The sequence below is a fragment of the Cetorhinus maximus genome, chromosome 13, assembly GCF_964194155.1.
Source record: "Cetorhinus maximus chromosome 13, sCetMax3.hap1.1, whole genome shotgun sequence".
NCBI classification, from domain to species: Eukaryota; Metazoa; Chordata; class Chondrichthyes; order Lamniformes; family Cetorhinidae; genus Cetorhinus; species Cetorhinus maximus.
The window spans coordinates 25,751,921-25,771,570 of record NC_135891.1 but is presented as its reverse complement, the minus strand read 5'-3'; the positions used below and the strand labels follow the sequence as shown (position 1 = coordinate 25,771,570).

Genomic DNA, 19,650 nt, shown 5'->3' with positions numbered 1-19,650 from the left:
TGGAATTTATGTGTAGTGGTGTTGGATGGGAGAGATCTCAAAGCTGTAGTAGTTACAAAAGTATAAAATTTTCAAAAGGAAAGCGTGTATTTGCCAAAATGTTGCTTCTCTCATCTATGAACTTTCTACAGGATAAGGACAATAAGAAAGCAAAGAATGTTCATCGTGAGATGCAGGTATTTTAGTCCTAATGTAGCTGCCACCTTTGAAACCTGCACATTAGCTTGGCTATATGTTTCTCTTCCCTCTCGCCCTGCCCCGTTTATTAACATTATTTGTGGAGCTGTCTGGCAATATTATAGTTGCTGTGTACTCTTTCTACTGACTACCTTTGCGGTGGCTGGTCTTTTAACACATTCTGTTCTGCACAGATTGAACAACTTACTGATGCTATAAAAGCTCTCTTTAAAATAAATAACACCCCTAAATTAGAGATTCAATGGAATCCCAACATTTGTGGATTCCACCCAAGTTTTTTGTTCAAGATTCACTAAACAAATCAAGATTAGATGAGGATTGGTTACGAACTGTTTATATCCTTCTTTCCCATTTTTATAAATGCTGTATAAATGGGTTAGTTGTTATTGTGAAACTGAGACACAGCATATGACCTGACCATGCCTGGTTATGAAGAAGATAAGCGAAGAGCATTGAACCATTTATATTATCGTACTATGAGACTGTGACCAGTGTCCATATTGTTTCAGAAGTGTCCTCAAGTTGAAACACAGGACACTATTATACTGAGGTGTATTGAGAAAGAAATTACGTGGCACAACTTACCATTTAAGAACTTTGCTGTACCCTCTTCAGTGTCTTGAAATTCTTTTGACTTCCCAGATATATTGTATTAAAGCCAAAGTTCAGTGTTAGTCTTCAGTTCTGTCTTCCACATGCTACTTGTGGTTTATTTCTGTTCTGCCAGTTACAATTATTTTTGAATGATCTTATTTGGCTTTCCTTGCCATTTGTAACTGCTTCTCCTATTTCTGTGTTTTATCTTCAGTTGGTACGCCTGAAACTCTAGTTTACAGTGCGATCTGTTTATCCCCTTCTATCTTATGTGCTTTGATCAAATTGAAGATTTTGTTTGCTTCATTTCCATACAGTGTATTATGGAACCAGATGGCAGTGTGTTTTGTGATGTTCCATCAAATACATTCTGAAAAGTTTGAAGCTGATTTCAATCTGGATACTTGAATAATATAAATGCTAGAAACTGATCTGTAAAGACGAGATGGCTTTCCTCAACACATCACTTCAACTAGCACACAATGCAATCCTCAATTTGAGTCTTACATGGTTTACCATACTTTTTGTGACACTAAGTACATACATACAAACATACGCACTAGGAGCAGGAGTAGAACATTCGGCCCTTCAAGCCTGTTCCGCCATCCAATAGATCCATGGCTGACCTGATTGTGGCCTCAACTCCACATTCGGCCTACCCCCAATAACCTTTGACTCCCTTGTTAGTCAAGAATCTGTCTAGCTCTGCCTTAAAAATATTCTATAACCCTGCCTCTACCGCTGTCTGGAGATGAGAATACCAAAGACTCACGACCCTCTGAGATATTAACAGAGTCCAAGCTAGGTGGTGAAGTTGAAATCAAGACACAGAGCCTTTCTCTATTAAGAAAGTTTATTGACTTTGTTCAGCCCCTCAGCTGTCCTCCTACATATCCAGTGTCCCAAAGATCCCCTATTTATATGTGCTGTATGTACTTAATTAAACAATGCCCTCCACTTGTGTATCCTAACAATATAATTAACGTACCATTAAAATGAGAGAAAAAAATTCTTCTCATCTGCATCTTCAATGGGAGACCCCTTATTTTCAAACTGTGTCCTCTATTTCTAGTCTCTCCCACAAGGAGAAACATTCTTTCAGCAGGCTTTCTGTCAAGTCCCCCAAGATCTTATATGTTTCAATAATATAATCTCTTCTTCTAAACTCCAATGGGTATAGACCAGGCCTGCCTAATCTTTGCTCATAAGGTAGCACCTCCTCACCCCCAATCCCAGGTATCAGTCGCGTGAACCTTCCCTCAACTGTTTCTAATGCATTTACATCCTTTCTTAAATAAGAGGACCGAAACTGCACACAGTACTCCTAGATGTGGTCTCACTAACGCCCTGTACAGCTGCAGCAAAACATTCCTACTATTATATTCCATTCCCCTTGCAATAAATGACAACATTCCATTTACATTCCTAATCACTTGCTGTACCTGCATACTAACTTTCTGTGATTCAACTATGTGGAAAACAAATGAATGAAGTAGGAAGTTTATGTTTGGCATGGTAATCTTCCTCTGAAGTTCATCTTTCCTGTAGGCGATTACTTTCTATCAATATCTCAAAATTACTAAGAGATATTGATAGGTCGCAAAAGCCAATGTCAGAGGAACCAACAAATTTATACCACATGAGAAGAGAGTGCTGATTGGTTGGCAAGTGCACTCTGGTAGAGGCGGTGCCATGGGGAATGCACCAAGTGATGGTGACTGACAGTTAACTGCCAAGCATTGTTTGAAATTTAAACCAGGCAGCTGGACTCCGATTGGTCAAGACATTGCCCCGGGGAATGAACCAGTAAATGAGTGGCTGTCTCTTATTTTGTTTAGCTGAAACAGGCACAATGTGTGTACATGTTCTTTTTGTCTGCAAAGAACAGGTCCCTGTGTATTAATAGATGTAGCTTCCAGTACATACAAATGTGCCACACGCTGAGCCTGATTGACAATCTTAAATTGGTTGTCAACGTAATTCTCAGCACACTGAGGATTATTTGGCAAATGTTGTCTAATCGTGGAATCACATCTGGGGCGGAATCGTCCCAGATTTGCACTAAGTACGGTAGCAGGCGGGAAAAACGATGTTTTACCCGCTGGCTGCAATGGCGGCTTTTTTTATGGTATCATCCCAAACCCGCCACATTAATAATGCATTCCCAGGATACATGCTGCTTCGATGGTGGGCAGGCTCTGATTCACCTGCCACGCCATCACCTTGCTGTTTCATCACGCCAGGCACATTTAAAGGATAGCTGCGCTCAGTGCTTCCGGCCCAGAACCGCAGCAAAGAAGACTGCAGCCTCGACCGCCTTTTGGACACCGTGGGGGCCCGCTGTGATGTCCTCTACCCCCACTCTGGCTGCAGGAGGGGCAGATATATCACCGCTGCCATCATCTACCAAGCTGGAGTGGTAATCAATGCCAATGCTGCACAGAAGAGGTTAGCCATCCAATGCAGATAGAGGATGAATGGTTTCATCCGTGCAGCCAGAGTATGGCAACCATCTCATCACTCTAAACTCTCACACTACAGTCTGTCACACATTCACTGGCATCTCACTCACTGCCAGCTCAAGGGACATCACCACCCATTCTCTCACACATACCCATCTGGCCTCGTCTCCTCTGGAGACTGACTGCTCAGCCCTCACCATCCTGAGGCCACTTGCACAAATCAACATGTGCCCCCACACACATCCTCAGATATCCTCCTTCCCCAGTACAGCCCTCATCCTGCAGCTTCTTCCTTGCCTGATGCCACTTCTCCCCCTTCCTCAAGCAAGCCTAGACCTGCAGCCATTGAAGAGCCACCCACATATAGCTGACCTGGTAGAGACCTGCCCTTGAGCCCTTCTTAAAAGTGATATGGTGCTGTCTGTGAAGCCTGGCGCTGATGACTACGAGTGCTGACCAAAGCAAGGTAGGCAAACAAACCTTAAAGTTCTGAGCGAAATGCAGCCCGCCAAGTGCACGACTTAATGTATGATGTTGTGAAACATGTTGGCGTGTTTTCCTGCTGATGTGGGCGGATGATCCTGCGGTGGGATGAGTCCGACGGACTGGCCTTATAATGATATGCAGATGTATTATAATGGGATTCCTGACATCCAATGGCGGGAAATGCAACCCACTGAGCGGACGATCACAAACTGGTTTCACGACATCGTGAAACTGATTTTTGGCTATCTTGCCCATTCATACCACCGAATACGTCCGATGCCAGCAGGCACAGAAAATCGCGGCCCTAATGTTAGACAGTGTTTTGAGTTTGGAAGCATGGGCTGGTTGGGTACGGTCTGTACCTTGCCCGTTGTGAACAGCAGAAGGGATATGCTGTTTGATACGATCTGCCAGTCTTTGGAACATATGGCCTACTTACGTAGCATCATACTGGCACTGAAATTCCTACACCACACTAATCATTTGTATGATAGGCAGAATGTCTTTTTCGCTTGATGGTAACATTGTCTTGTTGAGTGCAAGATGAGAAACTTCAACAAAAAATGTCTCCTTTTTCAGTAATACTCAAGTTCTGTACTACCAAATGACTAGATATTGTTAGATTAAGGCCTGGATTTTTGCCACAACAGAGAGCCTCAGAGATCCTACCCGTCATGGCAAAAATGGCAGAAGTGCCCAAAAATCATAAGTTTCGTCCCCAAACACAGCACTTCCCATTTTTGTGGGGTGGGAATGGGGGCAGTTTGTGCATGCAAAGTTCATGGAGGCAGCTGGCCATTTAAATCAGCTGCCTCCACTGAAGTCAGAGTTTTGTATCCCAGGAGTGTGACACCTGAAGTGTTCGGCGTTTACCTGGTGAGAGCCGGTTTAAACTTTGTGCATTTCTTTGAGTAGCTAGAGTACCCCTTTGGAGAGATAAGGTACCACTGTGGATCTGGTCCCAGAACACCTTTGGGGGGAGGTCAGGTGCCCTTTGGGGAGGTCAAGTGCTGTCATGAAAATATAATAATTTTCATAATATTACTGTGATTTATTATAAAGGTAGGTTAATAGTGGGGTTTGGATTAGTTTATTTGTGGTGGATTTAAATGAATTGGAGGCAGCTGGTCTGGAGCTTTTGAGTTATCAAAAGGGAAGCTAGGTTTGAAATGCCAAATATGTAAACATGGCTGAAGTTTTAGAATGTGAGGTTTGAGGAACATTTGTATTTTTAGATAAATTAGGTTAGTTTGAATTCAAAGAGATGGTAAGATGTTGCACCTAGCCCTAAGAAGCTAAACCAAACAGTGTGTTTATTTTTCCCAGAGGTTACTGATAAATGAGTTCTATGAAAGATTTACATTATGAGAAAAGTAAAGTTGCAAAGATATATTTGAACAATGGAATTTACATTAAAAAGGGAGAAACATGTATAAAAGAGATGAGGTTATGAGTAAAGGGGAAACCATTCTAAGATCTAACAAGCGTGAAAAGCCTCCAGCCTCTATGCATCAAGTTTCTGTTTACAGGAATCAAAGCTAAGAAAACTCACTGTGAATATCACTGTCCAGGGTATTGTGTGCTTTGCCTGGGCCTGTTGAAATTTATTTGTTTTTACTGTTGCCTTAACGGAGGTGTAACTGGGAGTCAGATTAATTAGGGGCTTTAGGAGTTATTAGAGTAGTAACTTGTAGACCTATATATGTGCTTAAAATCTTTTTGAATAAAATCTCTTTAAAATCTATTAATAAATGTTTAATTTAGTTTTGTAAAATACTTAAGACCCGGTGGACTTATTACTACTGAATTCAAGGCACGCATCTTGAAATAAAATACAAATTGCCAAACAGCCGTGGTAGCTGTTTCAAGCTACCCTCTGAGATTTGAGTATCTCAGCATTTACCATCCGCTGTGCCATAACAAGTGCCCTTTGGAATTGTTAAAGGTAGGCATGAATGTCTGTAAAAAGTGCATAAACTCATGAACTGTCAAGCTCGTTGCAACTGTCAACAGATCTGTCAAAGTCAACTGTCAAGAGAACCTATCAAGAGGACCTGTCAAATGCATCAAGATGACCTGTCTTTCAAAGGAAGCTATGAAGCTGTCAAGGAATTCAAAAGTCTTGCCCCTTAAATCTTTGGAAAAAAATGTCAGGTGTATTTTTAAACCGCAGCTTGCTCTTTCACTCTGTCTGTTGACATAATCCTGAGGGTTTCCATTACTGAATTACTGCTTCATGGTCATTTTCATGGTAGGGTGCCTGACAGTTCAGTTTGATTGACAGCTACAAAGTGGTTGTAGACTCTTTGAAGTGGGAATATGAATTCCAGTGCTGCTTGTTGTAAGGGATTGTGCACTTGAATGAAATGTTTGTTGTTGTAAAGCTTCATATAGTTGATGGAATGTAAATGTAGTAATATTTTTATGAATGAATTTTTTTCATTATAGTGAAGTCTGCAATAGATACATGGAACTTCATTTTATCTCAAATTTACATGGGTCTTGTGGTGTACTCATGGTGGATGCTGTGTGAGTTGATATAGTAGGTGTAAGGGCAAAGAGTGGCCATGGGTTGGCATGAGTTAGCACCAAGTTGGCATAGTGGCTATAAAGTTCCATGGGGAGTGGGTACTGGGGCATAGGTTGGCATGGAGAATATGAGGGACCCTGGGGTGGGTACAGGGTATTAGGTGGCATGGATGGGGCATAGGGAGTGTGAGAAGGGTGAGGGCTGGAAGGATGTTTTATTCTTTTTGTAAAATTTTGGAAACGGTGCTGGTGCCCAGAGGCAGGCCTTCTGCTCAGCCAGGGTTAAATTATGAGGAGAGATTGCACACCAATAGGGATGTATTTTCTGGAATTTAGAAGGTTAAAGGTTGATTTTGGTCAAGGATTTGATTATATTAAGGAGAATAGACGGGACAGATAGAGAAAAAAATAATATTCCCACAGATTGGGAAATCTAGAACCATAGGCCATAGTCAAAAAATTAGAGCCAAACCTTTCAGGGGTGAAATTGGAAAATTGGTGGTAGAAGTTTGGACCTTTCCTTCATTAATGGCAATTGATGTTGGGTGAATTGTTAATTTTAAATCTGAAATTGATAGATTTTTGTTATCCAAATATATTAAATTATATGGGGCAAAGACAGGTTAAGTTAAGGAGTTTAAGTCAAAGATCAGCAATGATCTCATCGAATGGCTGAACAGGCTCAACGGCGTACTCCTGCGCCTTTGTTCGTGCCCTTGTACTACTGTCACATAAATAGCTGTTATTGCTTGTGGAAACATTGTCCCCAATATTTACAGGTGGAGGGGCTTGTGCAGTTTTAATGTTTGGGAAACCCAAGAGAATTGGTTTCCCTCAGTTCCTGCCTAATTAAGTGACAAGACCAGATTAACATTTTTTGTCTTCATTCCCTGACCAGAACGATTAGCTGGCTGGCTGTCGAGCAGGTAATTTTTTTTTAGCTTCAATCTGCAGCCAGTGAGCTCAGAGGAGGGAACGAGGAATTGCAAAAGTTGTAAGGGATGGGGAGAGATCAGAGACTAGAAGGGGTTGTGGGAGCAGAAGGGAGGCTGGAGGTGGATGGAGGGGGGTAGATCAGACGCTGGAGGTGGACAGAGGGGGGAGGTCAGAAACAAAAACAAAAATACCTAAACAAAAACAGAGGCCGGAGGTGGACAGAGATGGGGAGAGGCTGGAGGTTTGGGGGGGAGGGAGGAAAGGATCAGAGGCTGGTGATAGGTAGGGAGAGATCAAAGACTGGAGGTTGTGGGGGGTGCGGTGGGGGTTAGCTGGTGGGAGAGGAGGGGGGCGATTGGAGCCAGGAGATTGATAGAGGCTAATGGTGGCTGGGGACATTGTGTTGGGCGGAAATCAGAAAGGCCAGGTGGAAAGGATAGGGGAGATCAGAAACGGAAGGGGAGATTAGAAATGTTAGAGTCAGAGGTGGCTAGGGATCGGAAATCTAGGTTGTTGGGAAATTGTGGCTCTCGGGATGTGGAGAAATATTGTGGGTGAAAGCAGAGCTCCTATCTTGGAAGTGATTTACAGGTAATACAAATGCAAATACTGCAGATGAAAATCTGAAAAACAGAAAATGCTTGAAATAGTCATCAGGTTAGGCAGCATCTGTAGAGAGGGAGAAATGGTTTTCATTTCAGATCGATGACTTTTCATCAGATAAGCTTGCTGGACCAAAGGGGTAGAACCTCTGTTTCACTTGGCCCACAAGCAATGTTAGAAAGGCACTTGCTAGCCGTATCCAGTATAACCCTCTTCCCTTTAGCTGTTGGGTTTCCCAGATTGGAAGTCTATACATCCAGTGTAAAATTTAAAATGAAGGTGAGATCTGAGGCACGCAGCCTCATTAAAATATGCAAATGAGCATACATCCAAAGAGCAAGTTGGTTGTCTTTCTCCAGTATCACCTATGGGTAAACTGGAAGTGGACAGATTTGAGGTGGGTTGGGTTTGAGTTTGAGATTTATAACATTTTTATATTCCCTGCCCCAAATCCACCTGTTTCTGGGGGTTTAAATTCCCCGTGTTGTTTCCCACTATGTAAACATGGCCCCTACAGCTGGTTTTCATGTGTCTAAAGTCTTTTACTTTACACAGGAAAAGGACTATAAAGAACCACTGGTTTCCTGCAAGCCTTCAGAGTAAAAAATGTAAATGTCAAAGAATGAGGGAGACCTTGTTGAAAGGAAATGTTATGTGTACCCTGGGTAGTGGGAGTTATCCAAGCAGCCTTGGTTTCTTATACACTATAGGTTTGGGACTTGTAATGAGTACAAAAGGTAAAAATTGTGTGATTGGATAGTACATTGCAGTCTTGCAATCTTTTTACCTCTCTCACAACATGCAGATGCATGTCTGTTCAGGCTTCATATAATTTACAGTGGTGTTTGAAAAATGTCTTTCTGCATTTTTGAGGCCATTCAAGTTTTAGGGTTTCACTCCATTCTGTAAATGAATGGGGATTCTTTAGTGTCAGTGATTCATCTTGATCTTGATTGTGGTACAGAGAATTATTTATCAGTTAACCATCAGTGGTGCTGCACTGCAAGACCCATATTTTTTAAAAAAAAGTAATCATGCTGAACTGCTGAACATTGACTGCATGGCTTCAACCTGTTACTAAAGGCATGCCAAATAGCTCATCGTATAATTTCTTGTATATTAATAATGTTGCATAATTCTTGATCTTAAGAACTGCATGCCGCATTACCATTTATTAATGCAAACTCTGTAAGCTTCTGCTGTGACTTTGCTGCAATGTTTATAAGTACATTAAGTTTATAATATATAGTATTTATTGGGCAATTTAAATGGTTCCTCTCTGTTCAAATAGCTGATTAACATACCGAAAGATTTTTTTTTTAAAGCCCCTCTTGTTTTTCCATCCTCCTTAAGCTTGGCTCAGTTGAAAGCACTCTTGCCTCAGGCAATTGTGTATTCGAGTTTCAGGATTTGAGTCCCTAATTTAGTCTGCCACATCATCAGATGAAATATTAATGTGAGATCCTTTCTGCCTGTCCTGATAGTTCAGATGAGTCTTGCAGATCTCATGTACTATTTTGAAATAGAGCAGGAAGCACTCCCAGTGTCCCAGTAATTCAGCAAAAACCACCAAAATTAGTAATTGACCCCATTACTATTTGTGAAATGTTACTGATACAAATTGAATATATTTGCCTACATAAGTCATTGCATTTTTTTATGAAGCACTTGGAGCCATTTTGTGACAAGGACATATATAAATACGAATATTATCTGGGCAAGCTCTTTTCAGGTATTTATTCATTCCTTTTTGAAAGCCATAATTAAATCTGCCTTCACCATACACGCTATCAATGCATTTCAGATCCTAACCAATTATGCATTGAGTAGTTAGGATCTGGAATGCGCTGCCTGAGAGCCTGGAACAGGCAGGTACCATTGTGGCTTTCAAAAGGGAATTGGATAATTGCCTGAAGAGAGAACATTTGCAGGGCTTACAGGGAGAAGGCAGGGGAATGGGATTAGATGAATTGCTCTTGCAGAGAGTTGACACAGACAAGCCAGGCCTAATGGTATCTTCCTGTGCTATAACTATTCTGTGATTCTTCTATTTTCTTTTAACAAAAGCAAAAATATGCATATCAGTCAGCATCTTTAACATTTTCAAAGTAACTCTCTTTATCAAAATACCTGAAACTGTAGCTTGCTTACCCTTTTTTAGGTGCTGACTGATCTGTATTTTTTCAGCATTTTTTGTTTCAGATAGCAAGCTTATATTTACTATTCATATTGTTCTTTTACTTTTGCTGTTGTCATCTGCCCCAAGATTGAGGAATTAAAAGTTGCACATATGATCATGAGTATTTTGATCATGAGTATTTTATGCTTGTTTATCCCTGATGCAGTTTTTGTGGAACACAAGTGCATCAGTATGAATTCATGGCAGAATAACGTTCCATGATATCAATTTACACAATGATTGATGTATTCATTTCTGCAGGTGATTGGTTTTATAATTATTTGTAATTTTAAAACAGTGTTTACTGGACTTTATACATTTCAGACTCCATGGAATGCAGATGTTGACATCTGGTGGCATGATTTAATGAAGGAAGCCAGTGATGAATGTGCACCTGAATGGTGTGATTCTGAAGATCCTCTCTTTATCCTATACACTAGTGGATCAACTGGAAAACCAAAGGTAATGACATCCCTGCTCCTAGAATAGCAGAACATGATGGACCAGGAAAGACCAACTGTTCCATCAAGCCTGCCCCACCTTTGTGATGTCTAGAGCACCATGACTAGAAACGTCCTACCACTCCCTCCACACTGCAGTCATGAAATCTCCTGGAAGAGGCAAAAACACAAGAGGGTAAAATAGGGCAATCAAAATCAGTCCAGGAGATCACATTGACCATGTTTATGTTAACCGGTAAACTAGTTACTTTTTATCAAATATAATCTTTGCCCCAGTCAAGATCAGTCCAACTTTCTTTTCAAGGCATACAGAGAGTCAGCACATACCACACAAGCCAGCAACTTAATTGCAAAGGCCTACTCGCTCCTTTCTTGGAAAAGAAGTTCCAACCTTGAGTAGTTTAAACGGTTCTCCCCAATCTGTCAAATTGAAATAACCTATCAGGTAGGTATGCAGTCCAGCTTTTTCATTATTTTCGATATCTCCAACAGATTGCTTCCAAACCCATGCTGCTCTGAAGTAAATAGACTCAGCCCTTTAAGCCCTCCTGAGTAGTTAAAAGCTGGGAATCATTCTTGTTCTTCTTCAACTGACCTTTTCCAAGACTTCTACGTGAGGGAACCACAACTGGATGCAGCCTTTGTTTGGCCAATAAGTTTAAATTTAATTCAGATCAGAGCTGACCAAGCATGTCCAAGCAGCGCTAGAGTCACTGCCAAAAAGGAATTCTGGAATTTCATTACCCCTAGTTGCTTCACCGGCATGTGTAAGAAAATATTCCTTAGTAGCATCCACAAAAAATTCAACTACTCTTCCTACTACAGTAAATGTTTCAACTTTAGACCCTTTAGTGCTAGGAAAGTTGAAATTCTCCATGGTACAGATTATACACCCAGTTTATAGGAGTAGTAATTTGTGAATAAAAATCCTCGACACCTAGGGAAACTTTTTCCTGAAAATCTGTAACAGCTGATTAGAACTGTATCTTGGGAACTTTGTCCTTCCTGTTTACTGTAGAAATGGTTTAAATATTAACTGGAATGACAGATTGCTGCACTATTTTAAACAAGTTGCTTCAAAGACACTTGTGCCTTGGGAAGGATTTGTCGACAATGAAATTGCTCTCTAAGTTGGCAGATTGCTAGCATAAAGAAATCTCTACGAACCCTTTTGTATCTTTGCCAGAGTCAGTTTACAGAATATTTTGTATTTGCACCCAACCATGTGCAGACTGATCAATTTACTGCCCATTTATTTTCATGCAAGCTGCATGCCACAATACATAATCATCTCCATAATCAATTTCAATTCTTCGAACAATATTTGCCCCCATTTTTCAGCACTTAGTAGATGCAACGCTATAAATATGTAGCTCACACTCACGGTATGGAATCCACATCACACATTGTACAAAATCAAGTCCATTCAGCCCATGACCTTTAAATCCACTAATTTTAATGAATGGAAATGTAAAAGGTTGTACACCTACAAATTCTCATATTCTCCCAATTGAGCCTATTGGATTATGGAATTTTCCCTGGCCAACATTTTTCTCTCACCCAGGACCACCAGAACAGCAGTTTTGCTAGTCATTCGTCTTATTGCTGTTTCTAGAACCTTGTTGCATGCAATGTGGATGTTGTGATTGCCTACATTAAGGTGATGAGACTTCAAAAAGCAATTCAGCTTTTATAACTTCCAGGGGTGAGTGTTCCTGATTGCCACAACTCTTTGTGTGAAGGAATGTTTCTTGTCATCAACCCTGATGATCCAAATTTCCTCCCCAATCCAAACCCCAGTCATAATTTAAGGCTATGCCAATGTTCTGGACACCCCCACCAAAGGAAGTAGTTTTTATCTATTCTATCAATTCCTTTAATCATCTCAGTTAGATCACCCTTTGTTTTTTATACTGAAGGGAATACAAGCATTGTGTATAATGCCTATCTTGATCATTTGTTCTGGTGGTCCTGGGTGAGAGAAAAATGTTGGCCAGGGAAAATTCCATAATCCAACAGACTCAATTGGGAGAATATGAGAATTTGTAGGTGTACAACCTTTTACATTTCCATTCATTAAAATTAGTGGATTTAAAGGTCATGGGCTGAATGGACTTGATTTTGTACAATGTGTGATGTGGATTCCATACCGTGAGTGTGAGCTACATATTTATAGCGTTGCATCTACTAAGTGCTGAAAAATGGGGGCAAATACTGTTCGAAGAATTGAAATTGATTATGGAGATGATTATGTATTGTGGCATGCAGCTTGCATGAAAATAAATGGGCAGTAAATTGATCAGTCTGCACATGGTTGGGTGCAAATACAAAATATTCTGTAAACTGACTCTGGCAATGATACAAAAGGGTTCGTAGAGATTTCTTTATGCTAGCAATCTGCCAATTTAGAGAGCAATTTCATTGTCGACAAATCCTTCCCAAGGCACAAGTGTCTTTGAAGCAACTTGTTTAAAATAGTGCAGCAATCTGTCATTCCAGTTAATATTTAAACCATTTCTACAGTAAACAGGAAGGACAAAGTTCCCAAGATACAGTTCTAATCAGCTGTTCCAGATTTTCAGGAAAAAGTTTCCCTAGGTGTCGAGGATTTTTATTCACAAATTACTATTGACTCTTTAGCCCTAGTATCATTCTGGTGAATCTGTGCTGCACCCCTTTCAAGGCCAAAATATCCTTCGTGAACTGCAGTACCCAAAACTGAACACATTGGTCTATATGGGGTCTAACCAGAGTTTTATAACTGCATTGTGACCTCCACCTCCTTACATTCCATCTCTCTTTTTCTTTCTTTTATATATATCTCTCTCTCTCTCTCTCTCTTTCTCCCTCATTCTCTCTTTTTCCCCCTCCCTCTCTCTCTTTCCCTCTCTCTCATTCTCTCTCTCTCTCTCTCTCTCTCTCTCTCTCATTCCCTCCCTCTCTCTCTCTTTCTCTCTCTCTCTCTCATTCCTCTCTCTCTCTCTCACACATTCCTCTCTCTCTCTCTCTCTCCCTCTCTCTCTCTCACTCCTCTCTCTCCCTCATATCTATCTCTCTCTCTCATCTCTCTCTCTCATATCTCTCTCATCTCTCTCTCTCTCTCTCATCTCTCTCTCATCTCTCTCTCTCTCTCTCATCTCTCTCTCTCTCTCTCTCCTCTCTCTCTCTCTCTCATATCTCTCTCTCTCTCTCTCTCTCATATCTCTCTCATATCTCTCTCTCTCTCTCATATCTCTCTCTCTCTCATATCTCTCTCTCGTATCTCTCTCTCTCTCTCATATCTCTCGTATCTCTCTCATCTCTCTCGTATCTCTCTCATCTCTCGTATCTCTCATCTCTCTCTCGTATCTCTCTCATCTCTCTCTCGTATCTCTCTCATCTCTCTCTCGTATCTCTCTCATCTCTCTCTCGTATCTCTCTCATCTCTCTCTCGTATCTCTCTCATCTCTCTCTCGTATCTCTCTCATCTCTCGTATCTCTCTCATCTCTCTCTCGTATCTCTCTCATCTCTCTCTCGTATCTCTCTCTCTCTCTCGTATCTCTCTCACACTCTCCTTCACAGTTCCTAGCTTCTTGTCATTTTGAAAGTAGGCCTTGACCTTCACCTTAGATTTTCAATTTCCCTCACCAATTTTTGACATTATTTCCAAGAATTGGCCGATTAATGTTTTTTTGATGCAAGCAGTAAACAGTATTAAATTTAGTATTCTGCATTCTACAGATTAAACTTCTTTTTCTGTATATTGGTTTATTTGATAAAAGCTCTGAAGTTTGTAATCAAATCAGTTTTTTTCTCTTAAAGGGTGTGCAACACACAGTTGGGGGCTATCTTCTTTATACTGCTACAACCTTTAAATATGTGTTTGACTACAAACCTGGTGATGTGTATTGGTGTACAGCTGATATTGGGTGGATTACAGGCCACTCCTATCTCGTTTATGGACCTCTGGCCAATGGTGCAACAAGTGTTATGGTTAGTATAGAAGTATCAATATTATCTACCAATCAATTGAGTAGGGAAGTTTCCAAAGAAGAATTGCTCATGTTCATTGCTCATATTCCATGTACTCTTAATGGGTAAAATCTGAAAGAAAATGGTGACAACCACTCAACTTATGCATTCTGTAATAGGATGCATTGATGCTGCCAATCATTGTTTATTTTCCAGTACTAGCATACATTGCACTGAGTCTGAGGGAGAAGTCTTTAACACTGTCAATTTTTGATTGATCTCAATCTGATTCAGCGTTGTTGCAATCAAGATCAGTTGTGCCAAGTCTTTGAATGGCAAAGCATATAATTGAACAGATATAAGCAGCTGTCTGAGCAACAGTAAAACTCAACAGAGATTTCATAACCATATTGAACTGAGATATACCTAATTTTGTCTTAACCTTTTCATAATTAATCTTTTGAAAATTAATTTCCAGTTTGAAGGTGTACCGACTTACCCAAATGTAAGTCGACTCTGGGAGATTATTGACAAATACAAAGTGACAACATTTTACACTGCACCCACGGCTATTCGATTGCTCATGAAATATGGAGAAGAACCAGTTAAAAAGTGAGAATTTTTAAAAACTGAATTACTAAGTATCCATTAAAACTGATAGAGACGATTTCCATTAGTTGCTTGCAAATTAGACAAATGGTTAATTCCTTCCACTTTTTCAGGAACTAGAATGTAGAGGGCTCAGGGGTTTAAATATTCAAATGCTGCAGTGGTACATGAGGTTCGTGTGCTGGATAAAGCTGGAAATGATAATATGTGGGGATGGAAATTATCTGAGGATGACATCAGTCGAGGTTTGAATAGTGGAGATGTGATGAACGAAGATGAATATTCTGGAGTTTTTCTTGATTATCTTTGGGAATCAGGGAGTAATACACAAAACATTCCCCTAGGAAATTAAATGGGTGGCAAGAGATGGGGAGATAGTGACATCGTGGTAATGTCACTGCACTAGTAATCCAGGGGCCCAAGGTAATGCTGTGCGGACATGGGTTCAAATCCCATCATGGCAGCTGGTGGAATTTAAATTCAATTAATAAAAGCTAAATCTACTTTCAGTAATGATGACCATGAAACAATCATCGATTGTTGTTAAAAACCTACCTGCTTCACTAATGTCCTTTAGGGAAGAAATCTGCTGTCCTTATCTACTCTGGCCTACATGTGACTCCATATCCGCAGCAATGTGGTTGACTCTTAACTGCCCTCTGCAATGGCCAATCAAGCGACTCAATTCAAGGGCGATTAGGGATGGGCAACAAATGCTGGCCTTGCCAGTGATGCCCACATCCCATGAAAGAATAATAAAAAGTCTGATGGAATGGATTGTATATGGGCTGCAGAAGGAGCAGGTTTGATAGTGATCATTTTTCATTTCAAGTTGGTATGTTCTTGTATATCTTGCCTAACCTTACAACCATAAATCAAGAAAATCTCAATATGTACAGTAACTGATAGTATTAAATGATAAATATATACAACACTGATTAAAAGTTGTACCAACTCCAAGTTGTGCAGTTATATAGCGTTTAATGTATTTAAATACATACTACAGTGAGCCTGCTGAGTTCTTTGTGGTTGAAGATGATGAATCCTTTCATTACTGTTTTGAGGTTTATATTCCTCACAATCCATTATTGGTATGACACTGTTATTGGGAGCAAAATATTGGTGTGTGATAATCAGATGTGCTGTGCAAGAAGTGCAGTAAGCATAATTTTTTGTGTTTATTTTAAAGTTGTGAAGTTTGATTTTTGGATTTTGTCCCATATAGGTTTAGTAGGGAGTCTTTGAAAATCCTTGGTACAGTGGGAGAACCAATAAACCCAGAGGCCTGGCTTTGGTACTATAATGTAGTGGGTAACAGGAAATGTCCAATTATGGATACCTTTTGGCAGACTGAGACTGTAAGTTTTTTTTTAAACTGTACATGTGCAACTTTAAAATCTCAACTGATGCTGTAAGAGAAAGTATATAAGTAACATTATTATGCATTAAGAAGTCTATTGAATGATATGCCAATTGGGCCACTTGTGTCTCATGTTTCAGTATCCTTGTGCTACATTTGTGCTATTACATTGGACAAAATTCAAACTTTTAAGTCATTAAAAAAATTTCCTGGTGAATATTGACATTATTGCCATTGACCAACTGCATACTGAATTTCCTTATAGTGGTGTGCTTTTATGCTAGAATAATGAATTCTGTTTGTTTCAAGTTTATTTGTTCATAATTTATGACTGTGGATTTATGCCAATACGGAAAATCTGATATTTGAACATTTGGATTGAACTGTGCATTTATTCTGATTTGAGATCTTGGATTAAAGGACAATTGCACTAAACCAGTTAAGCTGGTAATCTTTATAGTTTTCCATTACCAGGCTGGCATGTGACAACTTCCATGGTATTTACTTTATTTTTGTGTTCACTTTAGTCTTGTTAGTCAGCTATTTGCTTGTAATATAGATTCTCTGTTGTTTTCAGGGTGGTCACATGATAACTCCTCTTCCAGCTGCCATCCCACTAAAGCCAGGGTCAGCTGTGAGTAAACTGTCATTTATCAACCTAGACTTAAAAGTTGCCGAATGCAAATTGATCATAAGGTTGTTTTATTTCTGTATAATGTGTCATTTCATATGGACAACAGAATTTAATTTAAGCTGGTTATTTTGTCCTTTCTGTACCATTTCATGTTTGAAATGTAAGGCATTGTTGAGACGGGGCTGGTGAATACGTCTAGGCTCAATAATGTTTCAGCAGATTTTAACTGAACCTTAGTGTCTCCTTATCAGACACAGAGCTCAGTTCCAACTTTCTGCTGCTCAACTTTTTATCACATTTTTTTAACGAAGATATCCCCTTGAGCCTTTTTCTTTTTCCTTTCTCCTTGGTTTCTTTCACTTGCATTTTAGGAGATCCTCCTTATCTCTCTTGAATGCATTGACTTCTTGCTTGGGATCTGATGACAAAGGAATTGGATGCCTGCCAGTACTTTCACAGAATCACAGTGCAGAAGAGGCCCTTCGGCCCATCGAGTCTGTACCGACATGTGAGAAACACTTGACCTACCTACCTAATCCCATTTACCAGCACTTGGCCCATAGCCTTGAATGTTATGACGTGCCAAGTGCTCATCCAGGTACTACTTAAAGGATGTGAGGCAATCCACCTCCACCACCCTCCCAGGCAGTGCATTCCAGACTGTCACCACCCCCTGGTTAAAAAAGTTTTTCCTCACATCCCCGCTAAACCTCCTGCCCCTCACCTTGAACTTATGCCCCCTTGTGACTGACCTTTCAACTAAGGGGAACAGCTGCTCCCTATCCACCCTGTCCATGCCCCTCATAATCTTGTACATGTCAATCAGGTCGCCCCTCAGTCTTCTCTGCTCCAATGAAAACAACCCAAGTCTATCCAACCTCTCTTCATAGCTTAAATGTTTCATCCCAGGCAACATCCTGGTGAATCTCCTCTGCACCCCCTCCAGTCCAGTCACATCCTTCTTATAATGTGGCGACCAGAACTGCACATAGTACTCCAGCTGTGGCCTCACCAAGGTTCTATACAACTCCAACATGACCTCCCTACTTTTGTAATCTATGCCTCGATTGATAAAGGCAAGTGTCCCATATGCCTTTTTCACCACCCCACTAACATGCCCCTCTGCCTTCAAAGATCTATGGACACACACGCCAAGGTCCCTTTGTTCCTCAGAACTTCCTAGTGCCATGCCATTCATTGAATACTTCCTTGTCAAATTACTCCTTCCAAAGTGTATCACCTCTCACTTTTCAGGGTTAAATTCTATCTGCCACTTATCTGCCCATTTGATCATCCCGTCTATATCTTCCTGTAGCCCAAGACACTCAACCTCACTGTTAACCACCTGGCCAATCTTTGTGTCATCCGTAAACTTACTAATCCTACCCCCCACGTAGTCATCTATGTCGTTTATATAAATGACAAATAATAGGGGACCGAGCACAGATCCCTGTGGTATGACACTGGCTTCCAGTCACTAAAGCAGCCTTCTGTCATCACCCTCTGCCTCCTACAACTAAGCAATTTTGAATCCACCTTATCAAATTACCCTGTATCCCATGTGCCTTTGCCTTCTTTATAAGTCTCCCATGTGGGACCTTGTCAAAGGCTTTGCTGAAATCCATATAAACTACATCAACTGCACTACCCTCATCTACACACCTGGTCACCTCCTCAAAAAATTCAATCAAATTTGTTAGGCATGACCTCCCTCTGACAAAGCCATGCTGACTATCCCTGATCAAACCTTGCCTCTCCAAGTGGAGATAGATACTCTCCTTCAGAAATTTCTCCAATAGTTTCCCTACCACTGACATGAGACTCACTGGCCTGTAGTTCCCTGGCTTATCTCTACAACCCTTCTTAAATAGCAGAACCACATTAGCTGTTCTCCAGTCCTCTGGCACATCCCCTGTGGCCAGAGAGGAATTAAAAATTTGGGTCAGAGCCCCTGTGATCTCCTCCCTTGCCTCCCTCAGCAGTCTGGGACACAAATCATCCAGACCTGGAGATTTGTCCACTTTTAAGCCTGCCAACACCTCCAATACCTTGTCACTCCCAATATCAATTTGCTTAAGAATCTTGCAGTCTCTCTCCCTGAGTTCGATACCTTCATCCTCATTCTCCTGGGTGAAGATGGACGTGAAGTATTCATTCAAAACTCTAGCGATGTTCTCTGGCTCCACCCATAGATTGCCCCCTTGGTCCCTTATGGGCCCTACTCTTTCCCTGGTTATCCTCTTCCCATTGATATACTTATAGAATATCTTGGGATTTTCCCTACTTTTACCAGCCAGAGCTTTCTCATATCCCCTCTTTGCTCTCCTAATTGCTTTCTTAAGCTCCACCCTGCACTTTCTGTACTTCACTAATGCCTCTGCTAATTTGGTTCCCTTGTAGCTGCTAAAAGCCTCTCTTTTCCTTCTCATCGTAACCTGAATATCTCTGGTCATCCATGGTTCTCCGGGCTTGTTATTCCTTCCTATCACCCTAGAGGGTACATGTTGAGCCTGTACCCTCCCCATTTCCTTTTTGAACACCCCCCACTGCTCCTCTGTAGATTTCCCCACAAGTAACTATTCCCAGTCTACCTTGGCTAGATCCTGCCTTATTTTACTAAAATCCACTCTCCCCCAATCCAAAACAT

At 40.7% G+C, this 19,650-nt stretch overlaps 1 protein-coding gene across 3 annotated transcripts in view; it reads left to right on the top strand.

Moving 5' to 3' along the window:
- acss2 (acyl-CoA synthetase short chain family member 2) overlaps positions 1 to 19,650 on the top strand; it is an 86,354-nt gene that overhangs the window by 41,632 nt on the left and 25,072 nt on the right. For 2 of the 3 annotated variants that reach the window (XM_078555129.1, XM_078555127.1), the window contains exons 8-13: positions 132 to 176; positions 10,312 to 10,449; positions 14,251 to 14,421; positions 14,879 to 15,012; positions 16,235 to 16,367; positions 16,947 to 17,003. In XM_078555129.1, the coding sequence (XP_078411255.1) occupies positions 132 to 176; positions 10,312 to 10,449; positions 14,251 to 14,421; positions 14,879 to 15,012; positions 16,235 to 16,367; positions 16,947 to 17,003 (678 nt within the window). The remainder of the gene's footprint in view (positions 1 to 131; positions 177 to 10,311; positions 10,450 to 14,250; positions 14,422 to 14,878; positions 15,013 to 16,234; positions 16,368 to 16,946; positions 17,004 to 19,650) is intronic. The other variant, XM_078555128.1, reaches the window with a different exon arrangement.